This window comes from Mobula hypostoma, chromosome 18, assembly GCF_963921235.1.
Source record: "Mobula hypostoma chromosome 18, sMobHyp1.1, whole genome shotgun sequence".
Lineage (NCBI taxonomy): Eukaryota > Metazoa > Chordata > Chondrichthyes > Myliobatiformes > Myliobatidae > Mobula > Mobula hypostoma.
This window is the reverse complement of record NC_086114.1, coordinates 54,496,171-54,519,256: the sequence shown is the minus strand read 5'-3', so window position 1 is coordinate 54,519,256 and position 23,086 is coordinate 54,496,171. Positions and strand designations below refer to the sequence as shown.

Here is a 23,086-nt window from a genome sequence, read left to right as displayed (position 1 = left end):
ACTCTATACTAATCCCATTTTGGAAATATTCGTCCCATATTTCCATCACCTCCCGCTAGATTCTGCAGGAGAGAGAAACAGATAACTTTTCTGCTCAGCATGTTTTCAGCTCCCCGTGGACGCTGCCTGACCAGCTAAGTATTTCCAGCAGTTTCAGCTTTATTTCCAGTTTCCAACAGCAGTAGCATTGAATTGTTTAGCAGTGTGTCATGAAGCATTTCTTCAGATTCTTTACATCCCGCTCTAACTCCTGCCTTTTCTCCAAAGTAGTTAAAGGAAACCTTATCTGCTTCTGTCATAATGCATTTGTTTTTAAAGTAGGCCGGGGAGATTGACATCAGTAGTGAGTAAGTTATTGGAAGTTATTGTAAGGGACCACATATTAAAGTTTTTGGATAGACAGACTGATTAGGGTTAGTCAACATGAGTTTGTGCATGGTAGGCTGTGTCTAACTAATCTTACAGAGTTTTTCAAGAGTGTTATGAGGAAAGTTGATGAAGTCAGGGCAGTGGATGTTGTCTACATGGACTTTAGCAAGGCCTTTGACAAGGTCCCACATGGGAGGTTGGTCAAAAAGATTCAGTCGATTGGCATTGAGGTAGTAAGTTGGATTAGACATTGGCTTCACAAGGAAGCCAGAGAGTGGTAGTAGATACATCAAAGTTGCTGGTGAACGCAGCAGGCCAAGCAGCATCTATAGTTGCTGCGTTCACCAGCAACTTTGATGTATGTTGCTTGAATTTCCAGCATCTGCAGAATTCCTGTTGTTTGAGTGGTAGTAGATGCTTGCCTCTCTGACGGGAGGCCTGTGACTAGTGGTGTGCCGCAGGGATCGGTGCTGGGTCCATTATTGTTTCTCATCCATGTCAACGATTTGGATGGCAATATGGTCAACTTATCAGCAAATCTGAAAATGTTACTAAGATGGAGGGTGTACTGCACAGTGAGGAAGGCTACTAAAACTTGCAACGGGATCTGGAACAGCTGGAAAAATGGGCTAAAAAATGGCAGATAGAATTTAATGTAGACATGTGTGAGGACAAACCAGGATAAGTCTTCCATGGTCAGCGCTAGGCCACTGTGGAGTGCGGTAGAACAGAAGGATCTGGGAATATTGGTGTGTGGCGCCTCTGTGCTCGAGCAGTGTCTCTCTCCTTTGATGATGTCGGGGGATGTTAGCGTGTATGGAATTGGACTTTGAACTATGGACCTTTTCAGTCCTGTGGTTTTTATATGCTGTGTTTTTGCCCATTCTTTCTTGTTTTGTTGGGTGGGGGTCGATGTTCTTGAGCTTTGTGTGGGGGAGAGTAGGTTGGGGGGAGTTTGATGATTGTGTTGCCATTCTTTTTTGTGCAGGGGGTGAGTTTGCCATTGCTCTTTAAACTGACTTACATGGTTTTCTTTATTTCGTGGCTATCTGGAAAAGACGAATCACAGAGCTGTATAAGGCAGGGGTCCCCATCCCTTTTTGCACCGCGGACCGGACGACGGAGGGGGGAGGGGTGGTGTTCACGTTCAACAGTGCGTGACGGAATGAGGAAAGGTGCAGCGACTCAGATGGTTTCATATCACCAAATCATATCATTTCCTCACGGCCTGGTTGTTGGGGACCACTGGTATAAGGCATATACAGTTGCAAGAAACAGTTTGTGAATGCTTTGCAATTACCTGGTTTTCTGCGTAATTGACTCATAAGGTGTAGTCTGATCTTCATCTAAGTCACAATTGCAGACAAACACAATCTGCCTGAACTAATAACACACAGATAATTGTACTTTTCATGTCTTTATTGAACACATTGTTTAATCATTCACAGTCCAAGCTGGAAAAAGTACGTGAAGCCTTGCATTTAATAACTGGTAGAACCTCCTTTAGCAGCAATAACCTCCCAAACGTTTCCTGTAGCTGCTGATCAGACTTGCACAACAGTGAGGAGGAATTTTAGACCATTCCTCCATACAAAAATGTTTCAGTTCATCAATATTTCTGGGATACTTTGCAAGAACAGCCCTCTTAAGGTCATGCAGAGCATCTCAGTCAGGTTAAGCTCTGAACTTTGACTTGGCCATTCCAAAACATGAACTTCCTTCTTTTTAAACCATTGTTGTTGATGTACTCTTGTGTTTCAGATTACTGTCCTGTTGCATCATCCAAACATTCTCCTGTAAAATGTCCTGATACAATTTTGAATTCATTGTTCCCTTGATGATTACAAGCTGTTCAGGCCCTGAGGCAGCAAAGCATCTCCAAACCATGACACTCCTTCCACCATGCTTCACACAGCTGGGATGAGGTTTTGATGTTGGTGTCAAGTGCCCTTTTTCCTCCAAACATAGTGTACAATTCTGCCAAAAAGTTCAACTTTTGTCTCATCTGTCCATAGAACATTGTCCCAGAAATGTGGTGAAACACCCAGGTGGTCTTTTGCAAACTTGAAACATGCAGCAATGTTTTTTTTTGGAGAGCTGTGGTGTCCTTCCATGAACATCATTCTTGTTCAGTGTTTTTCTTATATGAACAGAGACTTTAGCAAGTTCTAGAGATCTCTGCAGGTTTTTTTTCATCTCCTTCAGCATTGCACGTAGTGTGATCTTGGCAGGATGCCCACTCCTAGGGAGAATAGCAACAGTACTGAATTTCCTCCATTTGTAGACAATTTCCCTTACTGTGGACTGATGAACATTCAGGCCTTCAGAAATGCTTTCGTAGCCTTTTCCAGCTTGATGGATCTCTACAATTCTTCTAAGGTCCCCTGAAAGTTGTTTTGATCGAAGCATGGTACACATAAACTGATCTTTCTTGAGAAGAGCCGGCTCTGTCAGTAACCTGACCTTGTGTGTGTTTTTTGTAGGGCAAGGCACCTCTGCAACCCACACCTCCAATCTCATCTCATCTCATTGATTGGAACACCTGACTCCAAATAGCTTTCATAGAAGGTATTACCCCAGAGGTTCACGTACTTTTTGAATCTAGATTGTGATAGTGATTACTCAGTATTGATGAGAAGAAGTACAATTGTTTGTGTGTTATTAGTTTAGACAGATTTTGTTTGTCTATTGTTGTGACTTAGATGAAGATCAGACCACATTTTATAATTAATGCAGAAAACCTGGTAAACTGCAAAGGGTTCATAAACTTTTTCTTGCAACTGTGTACTTTGATAATAAGTGAAACTTAGTACCTTTGAATACAGATCCATAATTCTTATGAAGGGGCATCACAGGGTCATAAAAAAAGCTTTTGATACATTGGCCTTCATCAATCAAAGTACTGGGTACAGGAGTTGGGATGTTATGTTGAAGTTGTATAAGACGTTGGTGGGACCTGATTTGGATTATTGTGTGCAGTCTGGTCACTACCTAAAGGAAAGATGTCACTAAGATTGGAAGAGTGCGGAGAAAAATAAATGGATGTTGCCAGGATTTGAGAACCTGAGTTACAGGGAAAAACTGAATAGATTAGGACTCTATTCCCTAAAGCATAGGAGAACAAGGGGTGATTGATAAGGGTATACAAAATTGAGGGATATAGATGGAGTAAATGCTGTTACATACCCCATAACTGGGTTGCCAAACCAGCAGAAATGGACCACTTAAGTTGGAGTCTGGATTACTGGAACTAATAAAGTTTTATTAAAGAAATAAGTAACACAGTACTCTAATCGCAAGGATATAAATGCAACAGGTTAGCAATGATAAAACACACAGGTACACAGAACTAGGGTAATAGGAATCAAACAAGCTCTATCTCAGTCTAGGGGTAAAATGATCAGTCTCAAGTGACGCAGAGTTCAGTTCAGCTTAGTACAGTTCGCAGCAATCGCTGTTGTGCCGTTGGAGAGAGAGAGGGAGTGAAAATGCAAATTCTGATTCAAACAGACCTTTGATGTTCCTTGCAGTTAGCTTTCAGGCGAGCCCTTTTAATGTCTTCTGAGGTCACCGACTGTGACCCCTCCGTTCCGGATACGATCGTTCTTCCACGGTGAACCCGGCACCCAGGCAAAGGCAGACACACACACCAGGTTCCCACCGATCATAGCTTTTCACCCTGTGAGTCTATGGTCGGTTCCCGCGACCAGACCTCCAAAACTCCCACCAACTTGTGGGGGCACACCGCACTTCCAGGGTCTCGTTATCTCGTGATCTCGTGGTGTCTGTCTTGCCTTAGCGAACCTGTTCCTTTTATCCCCCTGCTGGGGTATCGCCTGTCCATCAAACTTCAAACAGTTCAGGTTCAAAGCAACCGGTCTGTCAATACTCGGAACTGTGTCTCTTTTTATTAATCTCTCTCTTCTCTCATTAACATTTTGAACGCTTCTCCCTTTGTCTCTCTTATCTCTCTCATCAGCACCAATCTTCCGGTAAGTTGGTTTTTCGTCACAATGCAAACAGGCTTTTTTTCATTGAGGTTGGGTGAGACTAGAATTAGAGGTCATGCGTTAAGGGTGAAAGGTGAAATGTTTAGGGGGAACTTCACTCAGAGGGTGGTGAGAGTGTGGAATGAACTGCCAGTGGAAGTTGTGGATGCGGGTTAGATTTCAACATTTAGGAGAAATTTGGATAGGTATATGAATAGGAGGGGTATGGTTGATGGGTCTAGGCAGAATAATTGTTTGGCTCAGATGAGCTGGGCTGAGGTGTCTGTGCTGTAGTGCTTTCTGACTATTTATAGTTACTGAGTGCACAGTGCAATTACACTTCCCCACAGTTCTCCTACCCTGCTGACCTTCCTGGGGTTTACTCAAACAGTCAATCCTGCAGTCCCAATCTATTCTGGCTCAATTCTAGCAAATGTTGAGGTTTTAAAAGGTTTCAATTCATAAGTTATCATATTGTGCGTGAACTGTGAACCCTTTGAAAGTGACTAATCTCTATGAGGTTGCTCTGTAATCTGCACTTTAGCTTGATAAATTATGTGCAATTATTCTTGAAAGATTGAACTACTGTAGGCTGCAAAGTGCTGAGAGTTTCAAACAGCATAATGTATTTTGGCAGAGGAAGTGGGGAGAGAGGCAATAAACACTTTGGCTAAAAGGCGTTGGATTCTGACACCTATTTGAAAAGTCCAAATCCACTTTGTGCTTTTTGCGTCCTATGGTGAAAACAGTAGGAGGTCGATGTCTTGTTGTCTAAATTAGATCAATGTTTTCGTACGTCATGCTCATCGTCTGAGCCATTGGGCTGTCAGCTTTTGTTAGGTTGCCACGTTGATGTGTGCGGAGGTGCCGTGCCTCATTTCTTCCTTCAGCAGTTAGTTTCCTCACTATTCTGGATATGAGCTGCATTACTCAGTCAGGCACATCTAAAATCTTTTGCTGAATTATTTCCTCCTCCTCAATCACTGTCGATTTGCAGATCTCCAGATAATACAGGCCCAGTAGTTGGTTAGCACACGAAGGCTGCATGGAATGAACAGGATGAACACAATGAACTGTTTTAAGCTCAGTGCTTATGCATTGTTACTGGGGCTGACCACCTTTCGTCACTATTCCTGCCAGTGTTTTTCCAAGATATTTACATTGACCCACTGAGACCTAATGTCAACCTTTGGGAGGAATTATTGACGTGCCAGTGTAAATTAACGTCAGCTCAACTGAACTGACTTACATGTATCCCGTGTCTACTGTTGTCTAGGTCTGTCACAGTTAGAGCCATCAACTTTTCTGAATCACTTTCCACAATCTTGCCTCAACTGTTTTGAATCAAAATACTTTTTTTAAATTTAAAAGTAAGCATTTTTGTAACAAGTTGCATTTAGAAAACACCCTAATGGAGCAAATCAATCCCAGCAGCATCACAAAGAATAATCAAATAAAATCTGATATCTCTTTGATAATCCAGTCTTAAAAAGGTCTCAGACCTGAAACATTAATGATCTTCCCTCAGATATTGTCTGATCTTCTGACTGTTTCCAGCAAATTCTGTTTTATTTTGGATTTCTAGCATCTGCGGTTGTTTTTTAAAACTTTTCACTTACTGAAAGAGAGAAGCTTCGTTTTAGTGGATTTAGGATCGTAGTAGCAAATTTTTATCAATGCATCATAGAAAGCATCCTGCCTGGATGCATTACTCTGCATGTGAGCATAAGAAACTGCAGAGACTGCAGTTGTGGACACAGCTCAGCACATCTCAGAAATCAGCCTCCTCTCCGTGGATTCTGTCTATACTTCTCGCTGTCTCAGCAAAGCGGCCAGCATAATCAAAGATCCCACTCATCCCAGAGTCCTTTTTTCCTTCTCTCCCATTGGGCAGAAGATACAAAAGCTTAAAAGCACATACCACCAGCCTCAAGGACAGCTTCTACCCTATTGTTATAAGACTATTAACTTATAAGTTCTCTAGTACAATAACTTGGACTCATAACCTCACAGTCTACCTCATTAAGATCTTGCACCTTATTGTTTACCTGCACTGTACATTCTCTGTAGCTCTTACACTTTATCCTGCATCGTTACTATTTTATCACATTCTACTTCAGTGCACTGTGTAATGATCTGGTCTGTATGCACAGTGTGAAAGAAAAGCTTTTCATTGTACGTGAGGCGATGGTAAACCAATTCCGATTTGAAAATGATGTTGATTTGTTCCCTAGGTCTGGGGACACAAGTGGGCCGATCTGTCAGAGCACGGGTTTGGTGCTGCATTGCTTAATGACTGCAAGTATGGATATTCCGTGCATCGCAACATAATGACCCTCTCCCTGTAAGTACTCCGAGAGAAACAGATTTATTGCCACCAAGATGAAGATAACAGTATGACCTATAAATATAAATAGCCAACTGTTAAGTCATAGAATCTAATAAAATATTTTACTTTGCAAAATGGTAGGTTTTTAAAGCCCTCCAAAGTTAATCCTGGATTTAATTTCTGCTCATGTGGATGGAACTGCCAAAGGGTTGGTAGGGTGCTTTGTGTTGCTTCAGAGTTTATTCATGGTTTTAAAGTTTGAACCTGTTTATAGTTGGCATACTTCACTGACCCAAGATCAGCTAATAAAGATAAACAATTGTTCTGTTCCTTGTTTGTTATAGCCACTGAACCAAGGTTAGGAGATAATGCAGCTTGGATCATTTAAGAGGATTTGTGACAGATTATGTGAAAAACGCTGGCTCTAAATTTAACACTATTTTCTCATGATCATAAGCTCTTTGCACACCCGCTGTTGGCCAATGTATCAAACACTGGGGATCTATATTTTAGTAAGAGAATTAGACCACAGTTGTGATAGACTAACTTGGCTAAAGCAAACTGGCCCTGAAGCCATCTGAAAACTGAGGCTTGAAAGAGACCTGGAGGATCAACTAGAAAATCAGATTTAAGCTTCTGCCAGTGAACGAAATAGGTTAACAACAGGTAAAACGGTGTAAATGCCTGAAAGGAAAGGCTGGCTGGCTTGTCAAGTGCAAATTCACAGCTGGAGCATTTGGGAAATGATAGATTGGTTATTAAATTACTGAACTGATAATCTAGAGATTTGGACCATCTGGAGACATGGGTTTAAATCCCGTTGTGGCAGCTAATGAAATCGTTTATTTTTTGAAATGAGCCATTATCATGAAACTGCTGGAAATCCATTTGGTTATTTTCCTGAAGGGAATCTCTTCTATGTGGAGGCATATAGAGTCACAGAGGCGAACATCACAGAAACAGGCCCTTTGGCCTAACTTGTCTGTGCTGACCAAGTATCCTAACAGCTAGAACATTTACCTGTGTTTGGTCCCTATCCCTGTGAGCGGTTTCCCTTTATGTACTTGTCCAAATGCCTTTTAAATGCCATAATTCATCACTTTCCTCTGACAGCTTGTTCCATATACCCACTGCCCTCTGTGTGAAGAAGTCACCTCTCAGGTTCCTTTTAAGCCTTTCCCCTCTTACTTGAAACTTCTGCATCCGCAGTTTTGGAACCCACTTCCCTCTTCTTCACCTTATCGATGACACATGGAAACCTTGTAAGTTTTATACCATCCCACCTCGGAAATACCTGTCCTGTTCTTCACCATAAACCAGTGCTGTCTGTCCAACAGCACTGTGTAAGTATTATCTACACGTCGCTCACTGCCATCTGCACGGGCTTGTAGGAAACAGGCACTAAATGGCCCTGCTATGGAAGTGGGGAAAAAGGAACATGACAGCAATGTGATAGATTGTTATCTGTCCTCTAAAACGGACTAGTAATCTACCCTGCTGTATCAATTATAGCATCTCTGTACTCTGTACTCCACTCTCAGGAGAGGAACATGCACAGCAAAATCTATGTGGTGATGAATATTCTTCCTCCTCTCATCTTCATGGTTGACATCACAAGGAGCAAGCATGTCTCTGAGATTTAATTTCAGCCCCAGCCGTGATCCAGTAGAGCAAGAGGACGAGCAGAGTGCCGAGGCTCACTAGTCACTGGAAAAAGGACTGCGCCAACCTGGCCTTTCCTGTTTCTATGCCATGTAAAATCACAATCTTCCCCGATCTGTCCAACTGAATTCAAACAGTGTCAGCTCTTTCATTAGAACTCTCTAAATAGAATCTCTTGTATAATCGCCCCAGAAGAAGTAGATCAGTTTCTTAAGCCTGTCTAAGTAGCTAAGCTTGTAGCTGCTGTGTGGAGCTTTTACAGGTCCGCTGTATTACCCATTAAAGGATCTCAGTACAGTGATCAGTAACACGAGAGATAAAGTTCAGTCAGTTTAAGGTCTATCCAGATGTTTCAGTATCATCAGTTCCACAGGTGACTGGACTCAAATTCATCAGAAATTTATTTGTACCATGCCAGAGAAACCCCAAATAACTATTGTCTTCATGTTACCATCACTGACTTCTGTCCACTCCTCTCGTTGACTCCCTCCATGGCTGTTGTCAGTTGTGGACTGTGATTCAGCAGTCGTCTTGGTTTCGTTCGTAGAGAGGTCCCAAGCGTTTCCCATTCTGGTTATGTATACTGTACTTTGTGGAAAGTCATTATCAACACATGTCCTCAGTGGCAGATGGTGCATGAGGCACTGGGAAGGCTTTCTTTATGAAGATATACTGAGACTATTTTGCTCTGTCTTTGTGCTGTTTATTATTTATTTCTTAGTGTAACATGGTAATTTTATGTATTGTACTGTACTGCTCAAAACAACATATTTCATGACATATGTCAGTGATGATAAGCCTGATGCTGATCTGAAGCAAGGTACTAGTGATGAATTAGTGGCTAATTTAATAAAGTACTGTATGCAGGTTTCCTGGGGACTATTTTAGGGTGAGCAGGTTTTTAGGTCTTTCCCCAAACATTAGTAACAGCAAGTGATTAAATGGTTATTGAATTTTATTGGTGCACTGTTACCTCTATGTTCCAGTATCACACAGTGTGCTGCCATTAATCCGTATCCATCAGTGATAAATAGGGTGGGTTAGTGGGACTGCAGCATTTGCAAACAGAGGTGCCATCCCTGCTGCACCCACAGGTTGCTGGTGCTGGGCCCATGGGGAGCCCGTGGGACCTGCACCATTAGTAGAATCACCAGCTCTTGGCAGTGATGTAGAAGTCAGGCCGACTTCACTTAGATCCCAGCACAGTAGCTGCCTTGACAATTCTGTCTTTGTTTTCAGATTGAGATCGCCAAAGTCCCCAGATGCCACGGCTGATATGGGTCAGCATCAGTTCATGTACGCCATCATGCCCCACACAGGTAAATATTTGGGGGAAAGGTGACATCTTTGAGGAGTACCCAGATTTTACAATAAAATGTCTTAAACACATTAAGTGAATTCCAGGGCACAGTGAGGGGGAGACGGACTTTGTTGAGGTCCTGAACACGGCTTCAGATTACAACGAACTACAATAACTTAGGAAAACACATCACAGGGGAGAGAATGTCGACTCAGACCATGAGAGGCCTGCATCGGGCATTTTCATGCCTCACAAGGCGCAGATTGGAAGTCTGTGTGGGGCGCCACTCCTCGCACAGACTAGAGCAATGTGTGGTTAAGTGCCTTGCTCAAGGGCACAAACTCGCTGCCACAGCTGAGGCTCGAACTAGCGACCTTGAGATAACTAGATGAACGCCTTAACCATTTGGCCACGTGCACAGCAAAGTCACAAAGTTATAGGAAATTATTTTGCTAAATTTTTGAATATATAACAGTGCAGTCCAGATATAAAGGCTCATTAGATCTGTTCTCGTTAGTGGGTACAGCACAAGAAGTGGGCACACTACCAGTGGAGAAGGTCTGGACTGGAGAGTAGGGTTTAGATTCATAGAACTTTACAGCACAGAAACTGGCCTTTGGCCCAACTACTCTATGCCAATCTATTAATCTGTGTAGTCTCATTGATCTGCACCCGGACCATACCCCTCCCATCCATGTATGCCTATCCAAATTTCTCAAATGTTGACATTGAACCCAAATCCACCACTTTTGCTGGCAGTTTTTTCCACGCTTTCAATCACCTTCTGAGTGAAGAAATTCCCTTTCATGTTTCCCTTAAACAGTTCACCTTTCACCTATAAACCATGACCTCTAGTTCTAGTCTCACCAAACCTTAGTGGAAGAAGCATTTGCCCAATTTATACACCCTCATAATTTTGTATACCTCTATTAAATCACTCGTTATTCTCCTATGCTGTACGGAATGAAGTCCTAACCTATTCAGCCTCTCTCTATAACTCGGGTCCTCAAGTCCTGGCAACATCCTTGTAAATTTTCTCTGCGTTCTTTCAATCTTATTGATATTATTCTGTAGGTAGATGAACAAAACTGCACACAATACTCCAAATTAGGCCTCACCAACGTCTCTTACAACTTCAACATAACATATCAGCTCCTGTACTCTGATCTATGAAGGCCATTGTGCCAAAAGCTCTCTTTATGACCCTATCTATTTTCAAGGAATTAAGAAATTGAATTCCCAGATACCTCTGTTCTACAACATTCCTCTGAGCTCTACCCCTCACTATGTAAGTCTTACCCTGGTTTGCCTTCCCAAAGTGTAGTACCTCTCACTTGTCTGCATTAAATTGCATTTGCCATTTTTCAGCCTAGTTTCCCAGCTGGTCCAGGTCCTACTGCAAGCTTTGATAACCTTCGTCTTTGTCTACTACACCCCCAGTCTTCCTATCATCCACAAATTTGCTGATCCAGTTATTGCTGGATCCATTATCATCCAGATGGTTAATGTACATGACGAGCAGCAGTGGACCCAGTACTGATCCTTACAACACACTACTTTTCACAGCCCCCAGTCAGAGAGGCAACCATCTCCTGCCACTCTCTGGCTTCTCCCACAAAGCCAATGTCTGATCCGGTTTACCACCTCATCCTGAATGCCAAGTGACTGAACCTTCGTGACCAACACCCCATCCTGGATCTTATCAAAAGCCTTGCTAAAGTCCGTTTAAACAACACCCACTGTCCTGCCTTCATCAACTTTCCTGGTAATTTCCTCAAAACACGCTAAGATTGGTGAGACACGACATGACCTACCACACACAAATCCATGTTGACTATCTCTAATCAGTCTCTGTCTATTCGTTTACATATCCAATCCCTTAGAATACCTTCTAATAACTTATCCACTACTGATGTCAGGCTCACCAGCCTATAATCTCCCAGCTTATTGTTAGAGTCTTTCTTCAACTTCAGAACAACATTAGCTATCCTCCAATCCTCTAGTACCTCATCTATCGCTAGGGTTGACTTAAATATCTCTGCTGGAGCCCTGGCAGTTTCTGCACTTACCCCCACAGGACTGAGGGAACACCTTGTCAGGCCCAGCTGATTTATCCACCATAATATGCCTCAAGACAGTAAAAACCTCCTCCTCTATAATTCATATGCGGTCCATGATCTCGCTGCTATTTGGCCTCACTTCTATAGACTCTGTATCCATCTCCCAAGTAAATATAGATGCAAAAAATCCATTTAGAATTGCCCGCATCTCATTCGGCTCCATGCATAGATAACCATCCTGATCTTCAAAAGGACCTTGCGATCCTTTTGCTCTTAATATATCTGGAGAAGCCCTTGGGATTCTCCTTCACCTTGTCTGCTAGAGCAACCTCATGCCCTCTTTTAGCCCTCCTGATTTCCTTCCTAATTGTTCTCTTGCATTTCTTATACTCCTCATTTGTTCCTTCCTGCCTGTACCTGTTTTGTACCTTCTTCAGAACTAGGGCCTCATCAATATCTTTTGAAAACCCAGCTTCCCTAAACCTGTGATACTTGCCTTTTATTCTGACAGGAACATACAAACTCTGTATTCTCTAAAATAAAAAGACCACTTTTGAAGCTTGAAAACAACCTGTTCAAATCCACACTTACCAGATCCTTTCTGATATCATCAAAATTGGCCTTTCTCCCATTTAGAATCTCCATTAGTATATTGAAACTGATGCCATTGTGATCACTGGATGCCAAGTGTCCCCCGCACAAATGCATGTCACCTTCCTATCCATGAGATTGGTACCAACGTGGACCACGAATATTGGCTGCTCACCCTCCCACTTCAGAATGCAATGGACTCAATCTGAGATGTCCCTGACCTTGGCACCCGGGAGGCAGCATAGCATCCAGGGAATCTTGTTCTCATCCACAGAGCCTCCTGCTTGTTCCCCTAACCAATGAAATTCCTATCACTACAGATCACCTCTTCTCTCCATTTCCCTCTGAGCAACAAAGCCAAACTCATTGCCAGAGTCCTGACTTCTGTGGCTTTCCTCTGCTGGGTCATCCTCCTCCAACAGTGCCCAAATTCTGTAGCTGAGGGGAACATCCACAGAACTACTCTGCACTGGCTGCCTCTCCTCTTTCTACCTCCTGGCGGTCACCCAATTACTTGTGTCCTACACGTTGGGTATGACTACCTCCCTGTGCATTATGTCCTGTCAATCAACCGCTTTGCCTCCCGGAGTTCATCCAGCTCCTCCAACTCCTTAACACAGCCCGTAAGAAGCTGCAACTGGATGCACTTCTTGCGGGTGTGGTTTTCAGGGACATTGGCGGTCTCCCTGCCTTCCAACATGCCACAGGAGGAACATTTTGCATGGCATTTCTACTGCTCTAACTGTGCAATAAGAAAGAAGAAGATAAATTAAGTGAAGAATATTACCTACAGCCTCTGCCTCCCCTTGCCAAAGCTTCTATGAGCCAAAGCCTGAACTCCCTGCACTAACACTGACCCGCTCCCACAATGGCCAATTCCACTTAAACCTAACTTCTTTTAGTGGTCCTTACCCAGAGCCTAATTTTGCACACTTCAATATTTCCAAGAGATGTGTGGTGTGCAGAATGTCCTGATTGTCCCCATTTGCATGCTTTTTAAATCTCTCTTTTGCTCTGCACACTTCAACATTGCCGAGAGAGAATGTCCTGACTGTTAGTGGGAAGCTGAATGAATGAAGAATTGCTTAACACCCAGGTCTGTGCCAGTCATGGTAGGTTTTTTATTGTTTTACATTGGTGAGGAGTGAGGCTGAAGGCCTGTGGCAGCTCCTCTGCTCAACAAATAAAATCAGTACTTTCATATATGTTCTCCAGTCTGTCCCAGCTGGCTAAAATCAATCACAGCTCGTACATTACAAATCTGGCCAAGATAGCAGTTTAGAGCCACTGAGTTTACCAGATAAGTGACCACTTGTCCTTGGTCGTGTACAGTGAACCTTAGTATTCAGAATTCCTTTGGGCTGATGAGAACTCTCTCCAACACTTCTGCAGTAACCACAGGGATGTATGTGGTCAAGTCCCACAGTGTTAAATACAATCTGCATTTCTCCATTTTGTGGCACTGTGTGGCTGCCTCTGCCCTGGTCTACCCCCAACAGTACTGTTACTGGACCCTCTGAGCTAGGAATGCTGATTTGTATCTGAACTTCTGAACTGGAGTTGAATGGCTAACCTGATGGTTTTAAACCAATGCTGTTTTTTTTTACTCTAGTCCTAGTGTCAGCTGTAATGCTAGTCCTGACTGCCTGTGCTGTTTTCTCGGCAGGCTCTTACCAAGAGGCCAATGTGATCCAGTTTGCCTACAACATCAACTACCCCTTGCACGTTGTACCAGCTGAACCCAGTGTCAGTGCTCCCAGTTCTTGGAGTGCCTTTTCGATCCAGTCTCCTGCTGTCATTCTCGAAACTATCAAACAGGTGAGAGCACTGGAGAGGTGCACACAAAGCATTAGAGGAACTCAATGTGTCATGCAGCATATGCGGAGGAAAACGGACGGTCAGAGTTTCATGGGAACTGAAAGGGTACAGGGGAGTTAGCCAGTATAAAAAGGTAAAGGGGAAGGGGGTGGAGGAAGAACTAGCGGGTGATGGGTGGATCTAGATGAGGAGGGAGAGTAACAGAGGATGAGTTGAACATACTTTTAAATCCAGTTTTTAATTGTGCAATATTTCTGTAATTCACAATGAAACTGAGGAGGTATCACTACATCAAAGAGTAACTGATTTTTTTTAGTAAGTTTGATAGCACGTTGGATATTAACCCAATAGCTTAAAGCCATTAGATATAGGAGCAAAATTGGGCTATTCGGCCCATTGAGTCAGCTCTTCATTTCATCACGACGGATCCATTTCCCTCTCAAACCGCCTTCCTGTAACCTTTCATGCCCTGACTAATCAAGAACCTATCAACCTCCACCTTAAGTACAGCCAATGACCCGGCCTCCACAACTGCCTGTGGCGATGAATTCCACAGATTCACCACCCTCTGGATAAAGAAATCCCTCCTCATCTCTGTTCTCAATGGACATCCCTCTGTTCTGAAGCTGTAGCCTTTGGCCCTAGACTCCCCCACCATAGAAAACATCTCTCTCTAGGCCTTTCAACATTCAATAGGTTTTAATGAGATCCTCCCCTCATTCTTCTCAAGTCCAGCGAGGAAAGGCCCAGAGCGTTCAATTGCTCCTCATCCGCTAAACTTTCATTCCCGGAATCATTCTCGTAAACCTGCTCTGAAACCTGTCCAAAGTCAGCACATTCTCTCTTAAATAAGGGACCCAAAATCTTTCACATACTTCCAGTGAGACTTCAACATCACATCCTTGCTTTTACATTCCAGCCTTATCGAAATGAATGCTAACATTGTATTTGCCTTCCTCAACACCGACTGAACCTGCAAATTAACTTTTAGGCACAAGGACTCCCAAGTCCCTTTGCACCTCAGATTTTTGAATTTTCTCCCAGTTTAGAAAATAGTCTACACCTTCAACCGAAGCGCATGACTATGCAACTTCCTGACACTATTCCATCTGCCACTTCTTTGGCCATTCTCCTAATCTGTCCAAGTCCTATTGCAGCTTCCCTCCTCCTTCAACGCTACCTGCCCCTCCACCTATCTTTGTATTGTCTGGAAACCAGGCCACAAAGCCATCAATTCAGTCATCCAAATCATTGATATACAACGTAAAGAGTTCCCAACACTGAACCTTGTGGAACAGCACTAGTCACCGGCAGCCAATCAGCCAATGTTCTATCTATGCTATTACCTTCCCTGTAATCCCTTGGACTCTTTTTTTGTTAAGCAGCCTCATGTGTAGCACCTTGTCAAAGGTCTTCTGAAAATCCAAATACACAACATTTGTCTATTCTGCTTGTTATATCCTCAAAGAATTCTAACAGATTTGTCAGGCAAGATTTTCCCTTAAGTAAACCATGCTGACTTTGGCCTATTTTATCATGTCCCTCTGAGTACCCTGAAACCACATCCTTAACAATGGACCCAACATCTTCCAAAACACTGAGTCAGGCTAACTGGCCTATAATTTCCTTTTTTCTGCCTCCCTCCCTTCTTGAAAAGTGAAGTGGAATTTGCAATTTTCTAGTCCTCTGGAACCATTCCAGAATCCAGTGATTCTTGAAAGATCATTACTAATCCCTCCACAATCTCTTCAACTTTCTTTTTCAGAACACTGGGGTGTAGTCCATCTGGTCCGGGTGACTTATCTACCTTCAAACCTTTCAGCTTCCCAAGCACCTTCTCCCTAGTAATAACAACTGCGCTCATTTCTGACCCCTGACACTCTTGAAATTCTGGCATACTGCTAGTGCCTTCTGTAGTGAAGACTAATGCAAGATACTTATTCAGTTCATCTGCTATTTCCTTGTCCCCTGTTACTAACTCTCCAGTGTCATTTCCCAGCGGTCCAATATCTACTCTCGCCTCTCTTTTTACTCTTTATATATCTGAAACACATCCAAGAGGACCACAACCTTGTCGTGGTTTGGAGGCTTGCGAGCCTCAATGACCTGGAGAGCTATGTTGGCTGGAGTCAGGACTTTATGCTTTGGTAGGGTCAGCCAATGCCAAGCAGGTCCACTGGTCCTCCAGGTTTATGGGTTCAGCTTAAGGCTGACAACCTTAACTGATTGGAAACAGCAATGAAAAGTCCTTCTACATCTAGTGTGATGATATTGCTGAGTCTTCAGTCGTGAAAACTGAGCAACTAACACAATGAAGGAAGCCCTGAACACCGTCAGAGATGGAGGACCTTCGTTGCTACCCTAAACGTCAATGGCATAACGTGCAGTAGAGATAGCTGAAATAACTTTTGGTATTCTATTTAATATTGTTGGCTAACTTACCTTCATAGTTCATCTTACTCCACCCCCATGGCTTTCTTAGTTGCCTTCTGTTGCTTTTTAAAAGTTTACCGATCCTCTAACTTCCCACTAATTTTTGCTTTATTATATGCCCTTTCATTTGCTTTTATGTTGGCTTTGACTTCCCTTTCCAGCCAAAGTTGTGTCATCCTGCCTTTAGAATACTTTGTCTTCTTTGGGATGTATCTATACTGTGCTTTCTGAATTGCTCGCAGACACTTCAGCCTTTGCTGCTGTGCCGTCACCCGTGCTAGTGTCCCCTTCCAATCAACTGTGGCCAACTCATCTTTCTTTTGGCCCAAAACATTGACTGTACTCTTTTCCATAGATGCTCTCTGGCCTGCTGAGTTTCTTATGCCTCTGTAATTCCTTTTATTCTATTGTAATACTGATACCTCTAACTTTATGTTCTCTCTCTCGAATTACAGAGTGAATTCTATCATTTTATGACCACTGCCTGCTAAGGATTCCTTTACCTTCAACACCCTAATTAACTCTGGTTCATTACACAACGCCCAATCCAGAATCACTGATCCCTTAGTGGTCTCAACCACAAGCTGCTCTAAAAAGCCATCTGTAGACATTCTACAAGTTCTCTGTCTTGGGATCCAGCATCAACCTGATTTTCCCAATCTACCATATTGAAATTTCCCATGACTATCGTAACATTACCCTTAACCAGAGGCACAAGTTTCAATTCCTGTCTGTCAGGCAGGAATTTTAATTTAAAGTGATACATTAAATGTGGAAAACCAAGCAAGAGGAGGGACAGTAACCATCAGTGTAGTGGATTGTTGTAAAATCCCATCAGGTTCATTGATGTCCTTCGGAGAGGAAATCTGCTGCTTTGCTGAATCTGGCTATATTTGATTCAAACTCAAAAGTAATTTTGTTAGTGATTACTACCTCTGAATGGTTTGCAAGTCATGTAGTTCACGGATAATAGATGTGACCTTGCCATGACCAAGTCAGTTTTTAAAGGTTTACCTTGATGCAGCCAAACACCTTCATCTTTCACCTGGAGGGATGCTAGTATGACTGCTACTATTAGTGCTATGTAGGGAAAAGATTTGTAGGTGAGATATGCTTTGAACCTTGTAAAAGAATCGTGACTCCCTGAAGTGAATTCTTACTGCATAGAGGAAGGCAAATATTTAGTGAACTGATCCTTGCTGTTCGTTTTGATAGGCTGAGGACAGGAACGATGCTCTAGTTATTCGACTGTATGAATCTCACGGCAGCACAGTGGACACTTGGTTACACACTTCACTGCCTGTTAAACAAGCACTTTGGTAAGTAGTGGTGGGCATTGTCAGTAAACAAACCATAGCCTGCCCTTAAATTGAAGGTTATTGTGGGAAAGATCAGATAGCACATAGAGAGACCACAGCTGAAATACTCTGCATTATTGGTCATTGTACTTAAGGAAGGGTGGAAATGGGTGGGAAAAAGTTCAGAGGTTTTTGCTGGTAGAGTATCTGGAATGGGCTGGACGAGAGGTTCAAAGGCCAGGCTTGTACCCACTACAGTTTAGCAGAGTGAGATGTGACTTGATCGAAACATTGCAATCCTGAGGGCTCATAACAGGGTGAATGTGGAGAGGATGTTTCTTCCCATTAGACCATTTAAAACCAGAAGCTGGTTTAAAGAAAGTTGCCTATTTAAGCAGAATGTTGAGTCTCTGGCGATCTCACGTCAAGGTCAATGAAAGAAGAATCTTTGAAAATTCTTAAGGCAGAGATGGGTAGATTCTTGATGAGTGAAGGGATGCTGGCTTGGTGGGGCTTGGCTGTGTGCCGCAGTCTCATGAAATGGTTGAGCTTCTGCCAACTGGTCCTGCTGCTGTTAGTAAAAGTGATGGAAGGCATCCATCAATGCAGGTTGGTTTAATAACCAGAATGGGTTAGAAAAGGAAATACAGCTCTCATTTTGTTACAGGGTGAAGGCGTTGGTGTGTACGCGTTAGTCCTACTTGTGGGGATGTGCGAGATGTGATTTATGTTCAGTGTTCCGGCTGGGACCGGATTCCTGGTTACAGAACAGTGGGTGCAGCTGTATGTTCTTGCCCCTATCATTAGCTCAGCTCATTTCAGTTAAACAGGATAAGACTCTGTTCCTTCCTTCAGCTGAAAACGGACCTCACCGTGATAGTGAAATCGACAGGATTTCATGCTCCTTTATTCAGGGGATGTGGCATATTTGTAACTACAGCTCAGGATGTTATGTACATTAGGTAGCAATTATGCTGCAATCTACTTGGGCCTTCTGAATTCACACCTTAATACTTACTGCTTCTCTTTGGCAGGTGTGACCTCCTGGAGCAGCCACTGGCAACCAAGCCTCTTCCCATCAAAGCTTTTCAGATCAAACTCTCCTTCACTCCATTTCAGATCCGTTCCATGATTCTCATTTTCTGATGTTGTAATGTACAAACGATATCATATGTGATTAACACTTGCTTTGATGTATTGAGATTTTTTTATACATAGAATCACAAATTCTGTGCAGCACTAACAGTGACATGATTAAAGAGCATCCTCTGACCAAGTATTTTTCCCCTCATTATCTATCATTTCCTGTCACTAATTTACTGCTTTCGATTGGAAATGAGGTTAGTGTGGGTCTTTATGCATGAATGCTGACTTATACTTTGCATTAATCAGACCATTAACAGGAAGCATTTGGGATGGATGAATGAAAAGCTACTGTGGTATTTGCAGCAACTCATCTGGACAGAGAGCGTCGCTGGCAAGAGACGCCATTAACATTTCAGGTCCAAGGAACCTACTCTGATAAGCTGATTTCAGCCGGGAATGGTGCTCCTGCACCCACTGAGCTTTTATGCCATTTGCAGTTGCTTTGATTTCTAAGGGGATTGGCCTTGTGTTCGGGTCTTCAGAGAGAATCACAGAATTAGAGATGAGTCGTGGAATGTGGAATTCTTATCATGGTGAAAATTGTTAAAAGGTGGCTAGAATTCAAAGCAGTATGCACTAGGGGAAAATAAAGATGACCTTTAGTTGTTCATGTACTTTGAAACTCAGTAAAATGCATCATTAGCATCAATGACCACAGTCCGAGGATGCGCTGGAGTAGCCCACCAGTATCACCATGCATCTGGCACCAACATAGCACGCCTAGAACTCACTAACCTTAACCGTGTGTGGAAGGAAACTGGGTCACATAGTTGGGGAGAACATACCAACTCTTTAGACTTTGGCAGGAATTGAACGCATCTGCTAACCACTATGCTACTGTGCGTTCTCATATCTCCATGGCCTTGCTTACTTCCTTGGAACCTTTTCTCACCCCTGTTCATCTTCTCCCTGCTTACAATAGTTTACAATAGTAATTCATTCAACAACCAACACTACTTTGGGATGTAATGGTAAAGCAGAGCACCTTGGGGAACTTGCCTGGTCACAGCAAGACTATGCAAACTCCACACAAAGATTAGGATTAAATGCTGCTCACTGAGCTGTGAGCCACCTGCCCCAACTTGGGGCAAATCCAGGTTTCATCTGGTTCCTGATTCTACACCTTAACATCCACAGAGTGTGTATACGTGTGCCAATTCCGCTGGTTAAAATTTAAACCAGGCAAACTGCACCTTATGACCACACAAAAAGCAGCAAGAATAATTATTCTGAATAGTTTTAGCATTTACTGGAATCAAACTATTTGAGCAGTGATCAGACACAACTGGGGTGGGGAGGGATGGAAGTTTAGACTCAAACCCAACTGTTCAGTAAACAGCAGCTTCCAGAGGCCAAGCTTACGGTGTATCAGTGGCGCCATCTTTGCTGTGTTAGCTGAGGTCCTTGGGTATTCAGACTGCACCATCTAGCCAAAACATAGCTTACAACCGGAGATGAAACATCAATGTAACCTACACCTTACATCATTGGAGAAAGTAGCACAGTTAAACTGTGTGGGGATGATGAACTTGCCACACTAAAAATGAAATCAAATGATTTCCACATCATACAGTTTCCATCTCCCAAGGTAACAGTTGTAGTACTTCTGCTCCAGACACCAGTAGTTGGACTGAAATTCGGACAATTGGAAATACTTTAAAGGGGAAAGGGGAGGGTGTGGGAGATGGAGAAGGACTCACTCATTTACATTCAGTTTGTTCATTCAGCACAGCAGGCAGGCTGAAGTCTGGAAATCAATGCAGCACCTCTGTACATTGCAGAAGGAAATTCACTGCAATAGACAGCTACTGCCAGAAACTAGGATGATTCAGAACTACAATCCACTCATCAGCAGAAGTCCTATGATCTTGAACATGAAAAATTAATGCTTGATTGAATGATTGATGGTCTTGGAGCTGCTTGAACAAACTCACGTAACTTTTAAGATTGTTTTTGTTTGATATGAAAATTGAATCTGCCTCTATTAGGCATCTTCAGGATCACTTCAAAACCCACATTGGGACAGTGTTATCTATTCTCAGGGAGATGCTAAAGATCAACAACGAGAACAAGATCAGTGCTCTCACTGACAAATGTGGAGCTGACTGCCACTCTCTGTATGTTGGGAACATCCCCCCTTCTCCCAATTCCAAAGACGCACAGGTCAGGATTCGTAAGTTGCAGGTGTGTTATGTTGGCACCAGAAGCAGACAACACACGAGACCATAAGACATCAGAGAAGAATTAGGCCATTCACCCTTTCGAGTCTGCTCCACTACCTGATTGTGGCTGATCCATTTCCTTCTCAATCTCAATCTCCTGCCTTCTCACACCCTGACTTACCAAGAATCTATCAGCCTCTGCCTTAAGCACACTTTGACCTGGCCTCCAGTCTGTGGCAATGAATTCCACAGATTCAACACTCTCTGGCAAAAGAAATTCCTCCTCATCTCCATTCTAAATGAACGTTCTTCTGTTCTGAGGTTTCTAGTCCTCGACTTCTCCTTTATAGGAAACATCCTCTCCACATCCACTCTATCTAGGGTTTTCAACATTAGGTAGGTTTCAATGAGATTCCCCCTCATTCTTCTAAATTCCAGTGAATGCAAACCCAGAGCCATCAAACACTCGTATGATAACACTTTCAATCCTGGAATCATTTTCGTGAAACACACACAAAAGTTGCTGGTGAACGCAGCAGGCCAGGCAGCATCTCTAGGAAGAGGTACAGTCGACGTTTCAGGCAGAGACCCTTCGTCAGGACTAACTGAAGGAAGAGTTTGTAAGAGATTTGGATGTTTGGAGGTGTTCATTTGAATTTTTTGCCAAGGTTACTGCTGAAATGACAAATGCATTCATAGAAACATACAGCACAATACAGGCCCTTCGACCTACAAAGCTGTGCCAAACATGTGCCTGCACTAGAACTACCTAGGCTTCACCCATAGCCCTCTATTTTTCTAAGCTCCATGTAGCCATCCAGGAGTCTCTTAAAAGACCCTATCGTTTCAGCCCATTCCACACACTCACCTCTCTCTGCATAAAAAACTTACCCCGACATCTCCTCTGTACCTACTTCCCAGCATCTTAAAACTCTGCCCTTTCATGCTAGCCATTTCAGCCCTGGGGAAAAAGCCTCTGACTATCCACATGATCAATGCCTCTCATTATCTTGTACACCTCTATCAGGTCACCTCTCATCCTCCGTCGCTCCAAGGAGAAAAGGCCAAGTTCACTCAACCGATTCTCATAAGGCATACTCCCCAATCCAGGCAACATCCTTGTTAATCTCCTCTGCCCCCTTTCTATGGTTTCCATGAACTTCCTATAGTGAGGCGACCAGAATTGAGCACAGTGCTCCAAGTGGGGTCTGACTAGGGTCCTATATAGCTGCAACATTACCTCTTGGCTCTTAAGATCAATTCCACGATTGATGAAGGCCAATGCACCATATGCCTTCTTATCCACAGGGTCAACCTGCATAGAAGCTTTGACTGTCCTATGGACTCGGACCCCAAGATCCCTCTGATCCTCCACAATGCCAAGAGTCTTACCATTAGTACTATATTCTGCCATCATATTTGACCTACCAAAATGAACCACCTCACACTTATCTGGGTTGAACTCCATTTGCCACTTCTCAGCCCAGTTTTGCATCCTATCAATGTCCCATTGTAAACTCTGACAGCCCTCCACACTATCCACAACACACCCAACCTTCGTGTCATCAACAAATTTACTAACCCATCCCTCCACTTCCTCATCCAGGTCATTTATAAAAATCACAAAGAGTAGGGTTCCCAGAACAGATCCCTGAGGCACACCACTGGTCACCAACCTCCATGCAGAATATGACCCATCTACAACAACTCTTTGCCTTCTGTAGGCAAGCCAGTTCTGGATCCACAAAGCAATATCCTCTTGGATCCCATGCCTCCTTACTTTCTCAATAAGCCTTGCATGGGGTACCTTATCAAATGCCTTGCTGAAACCCACATACACTACATCTATGGCTCTACCTTCATCGATGTGCTTAGTCACATCCTCAAAAAATTCAATCAGGCTCGTAAGGCACAACCTGCCTTTGACAA

At 43.1% G+C, this 23,086-nt stretch overlaps 1 protein-coding gene across 1 annotated transcript in view; it reads left to right on the top strand.

The window, feature by feature from the left end:
- Positions 1 to 19,134, top strand: part of man2c1 (mannosidase, alpha, class 2C, member 1) — a 123,471-nt gene extending 104,337 nt beyond the window's left edge. Inside the window, exons 22-26 of the mRNA XM_063070910.1 lie at positions 6,593 to 6,702; positions 9,589 to 9,668; positions 13,967 to 14,118; positions 17,767 to 17,870; positions 18,884 to 19,134. Coding sequence (XP_062926980.1) covers positions 6,593 to 6,702; positions 9,589 to 9,668; positions 13,967 to 14,118; positions 17,767 to 17,870; positions 18,884 to 18,995 — 558 coding nt within the window. The 3' untranslated portion in view covers positions 18,996 to 19,134. The remainder of the gene's footprint in view (positions 1 to 6,592; positions 6,703 to 9,588; positions 9,669 to 13,966; positions 14,119 to 17,766; positions 17,871 to 18,883) is intronic.
- The last annotated feature ends 3,952 nt before the right edge of the window (positions 19,135 to 23,086 follow it).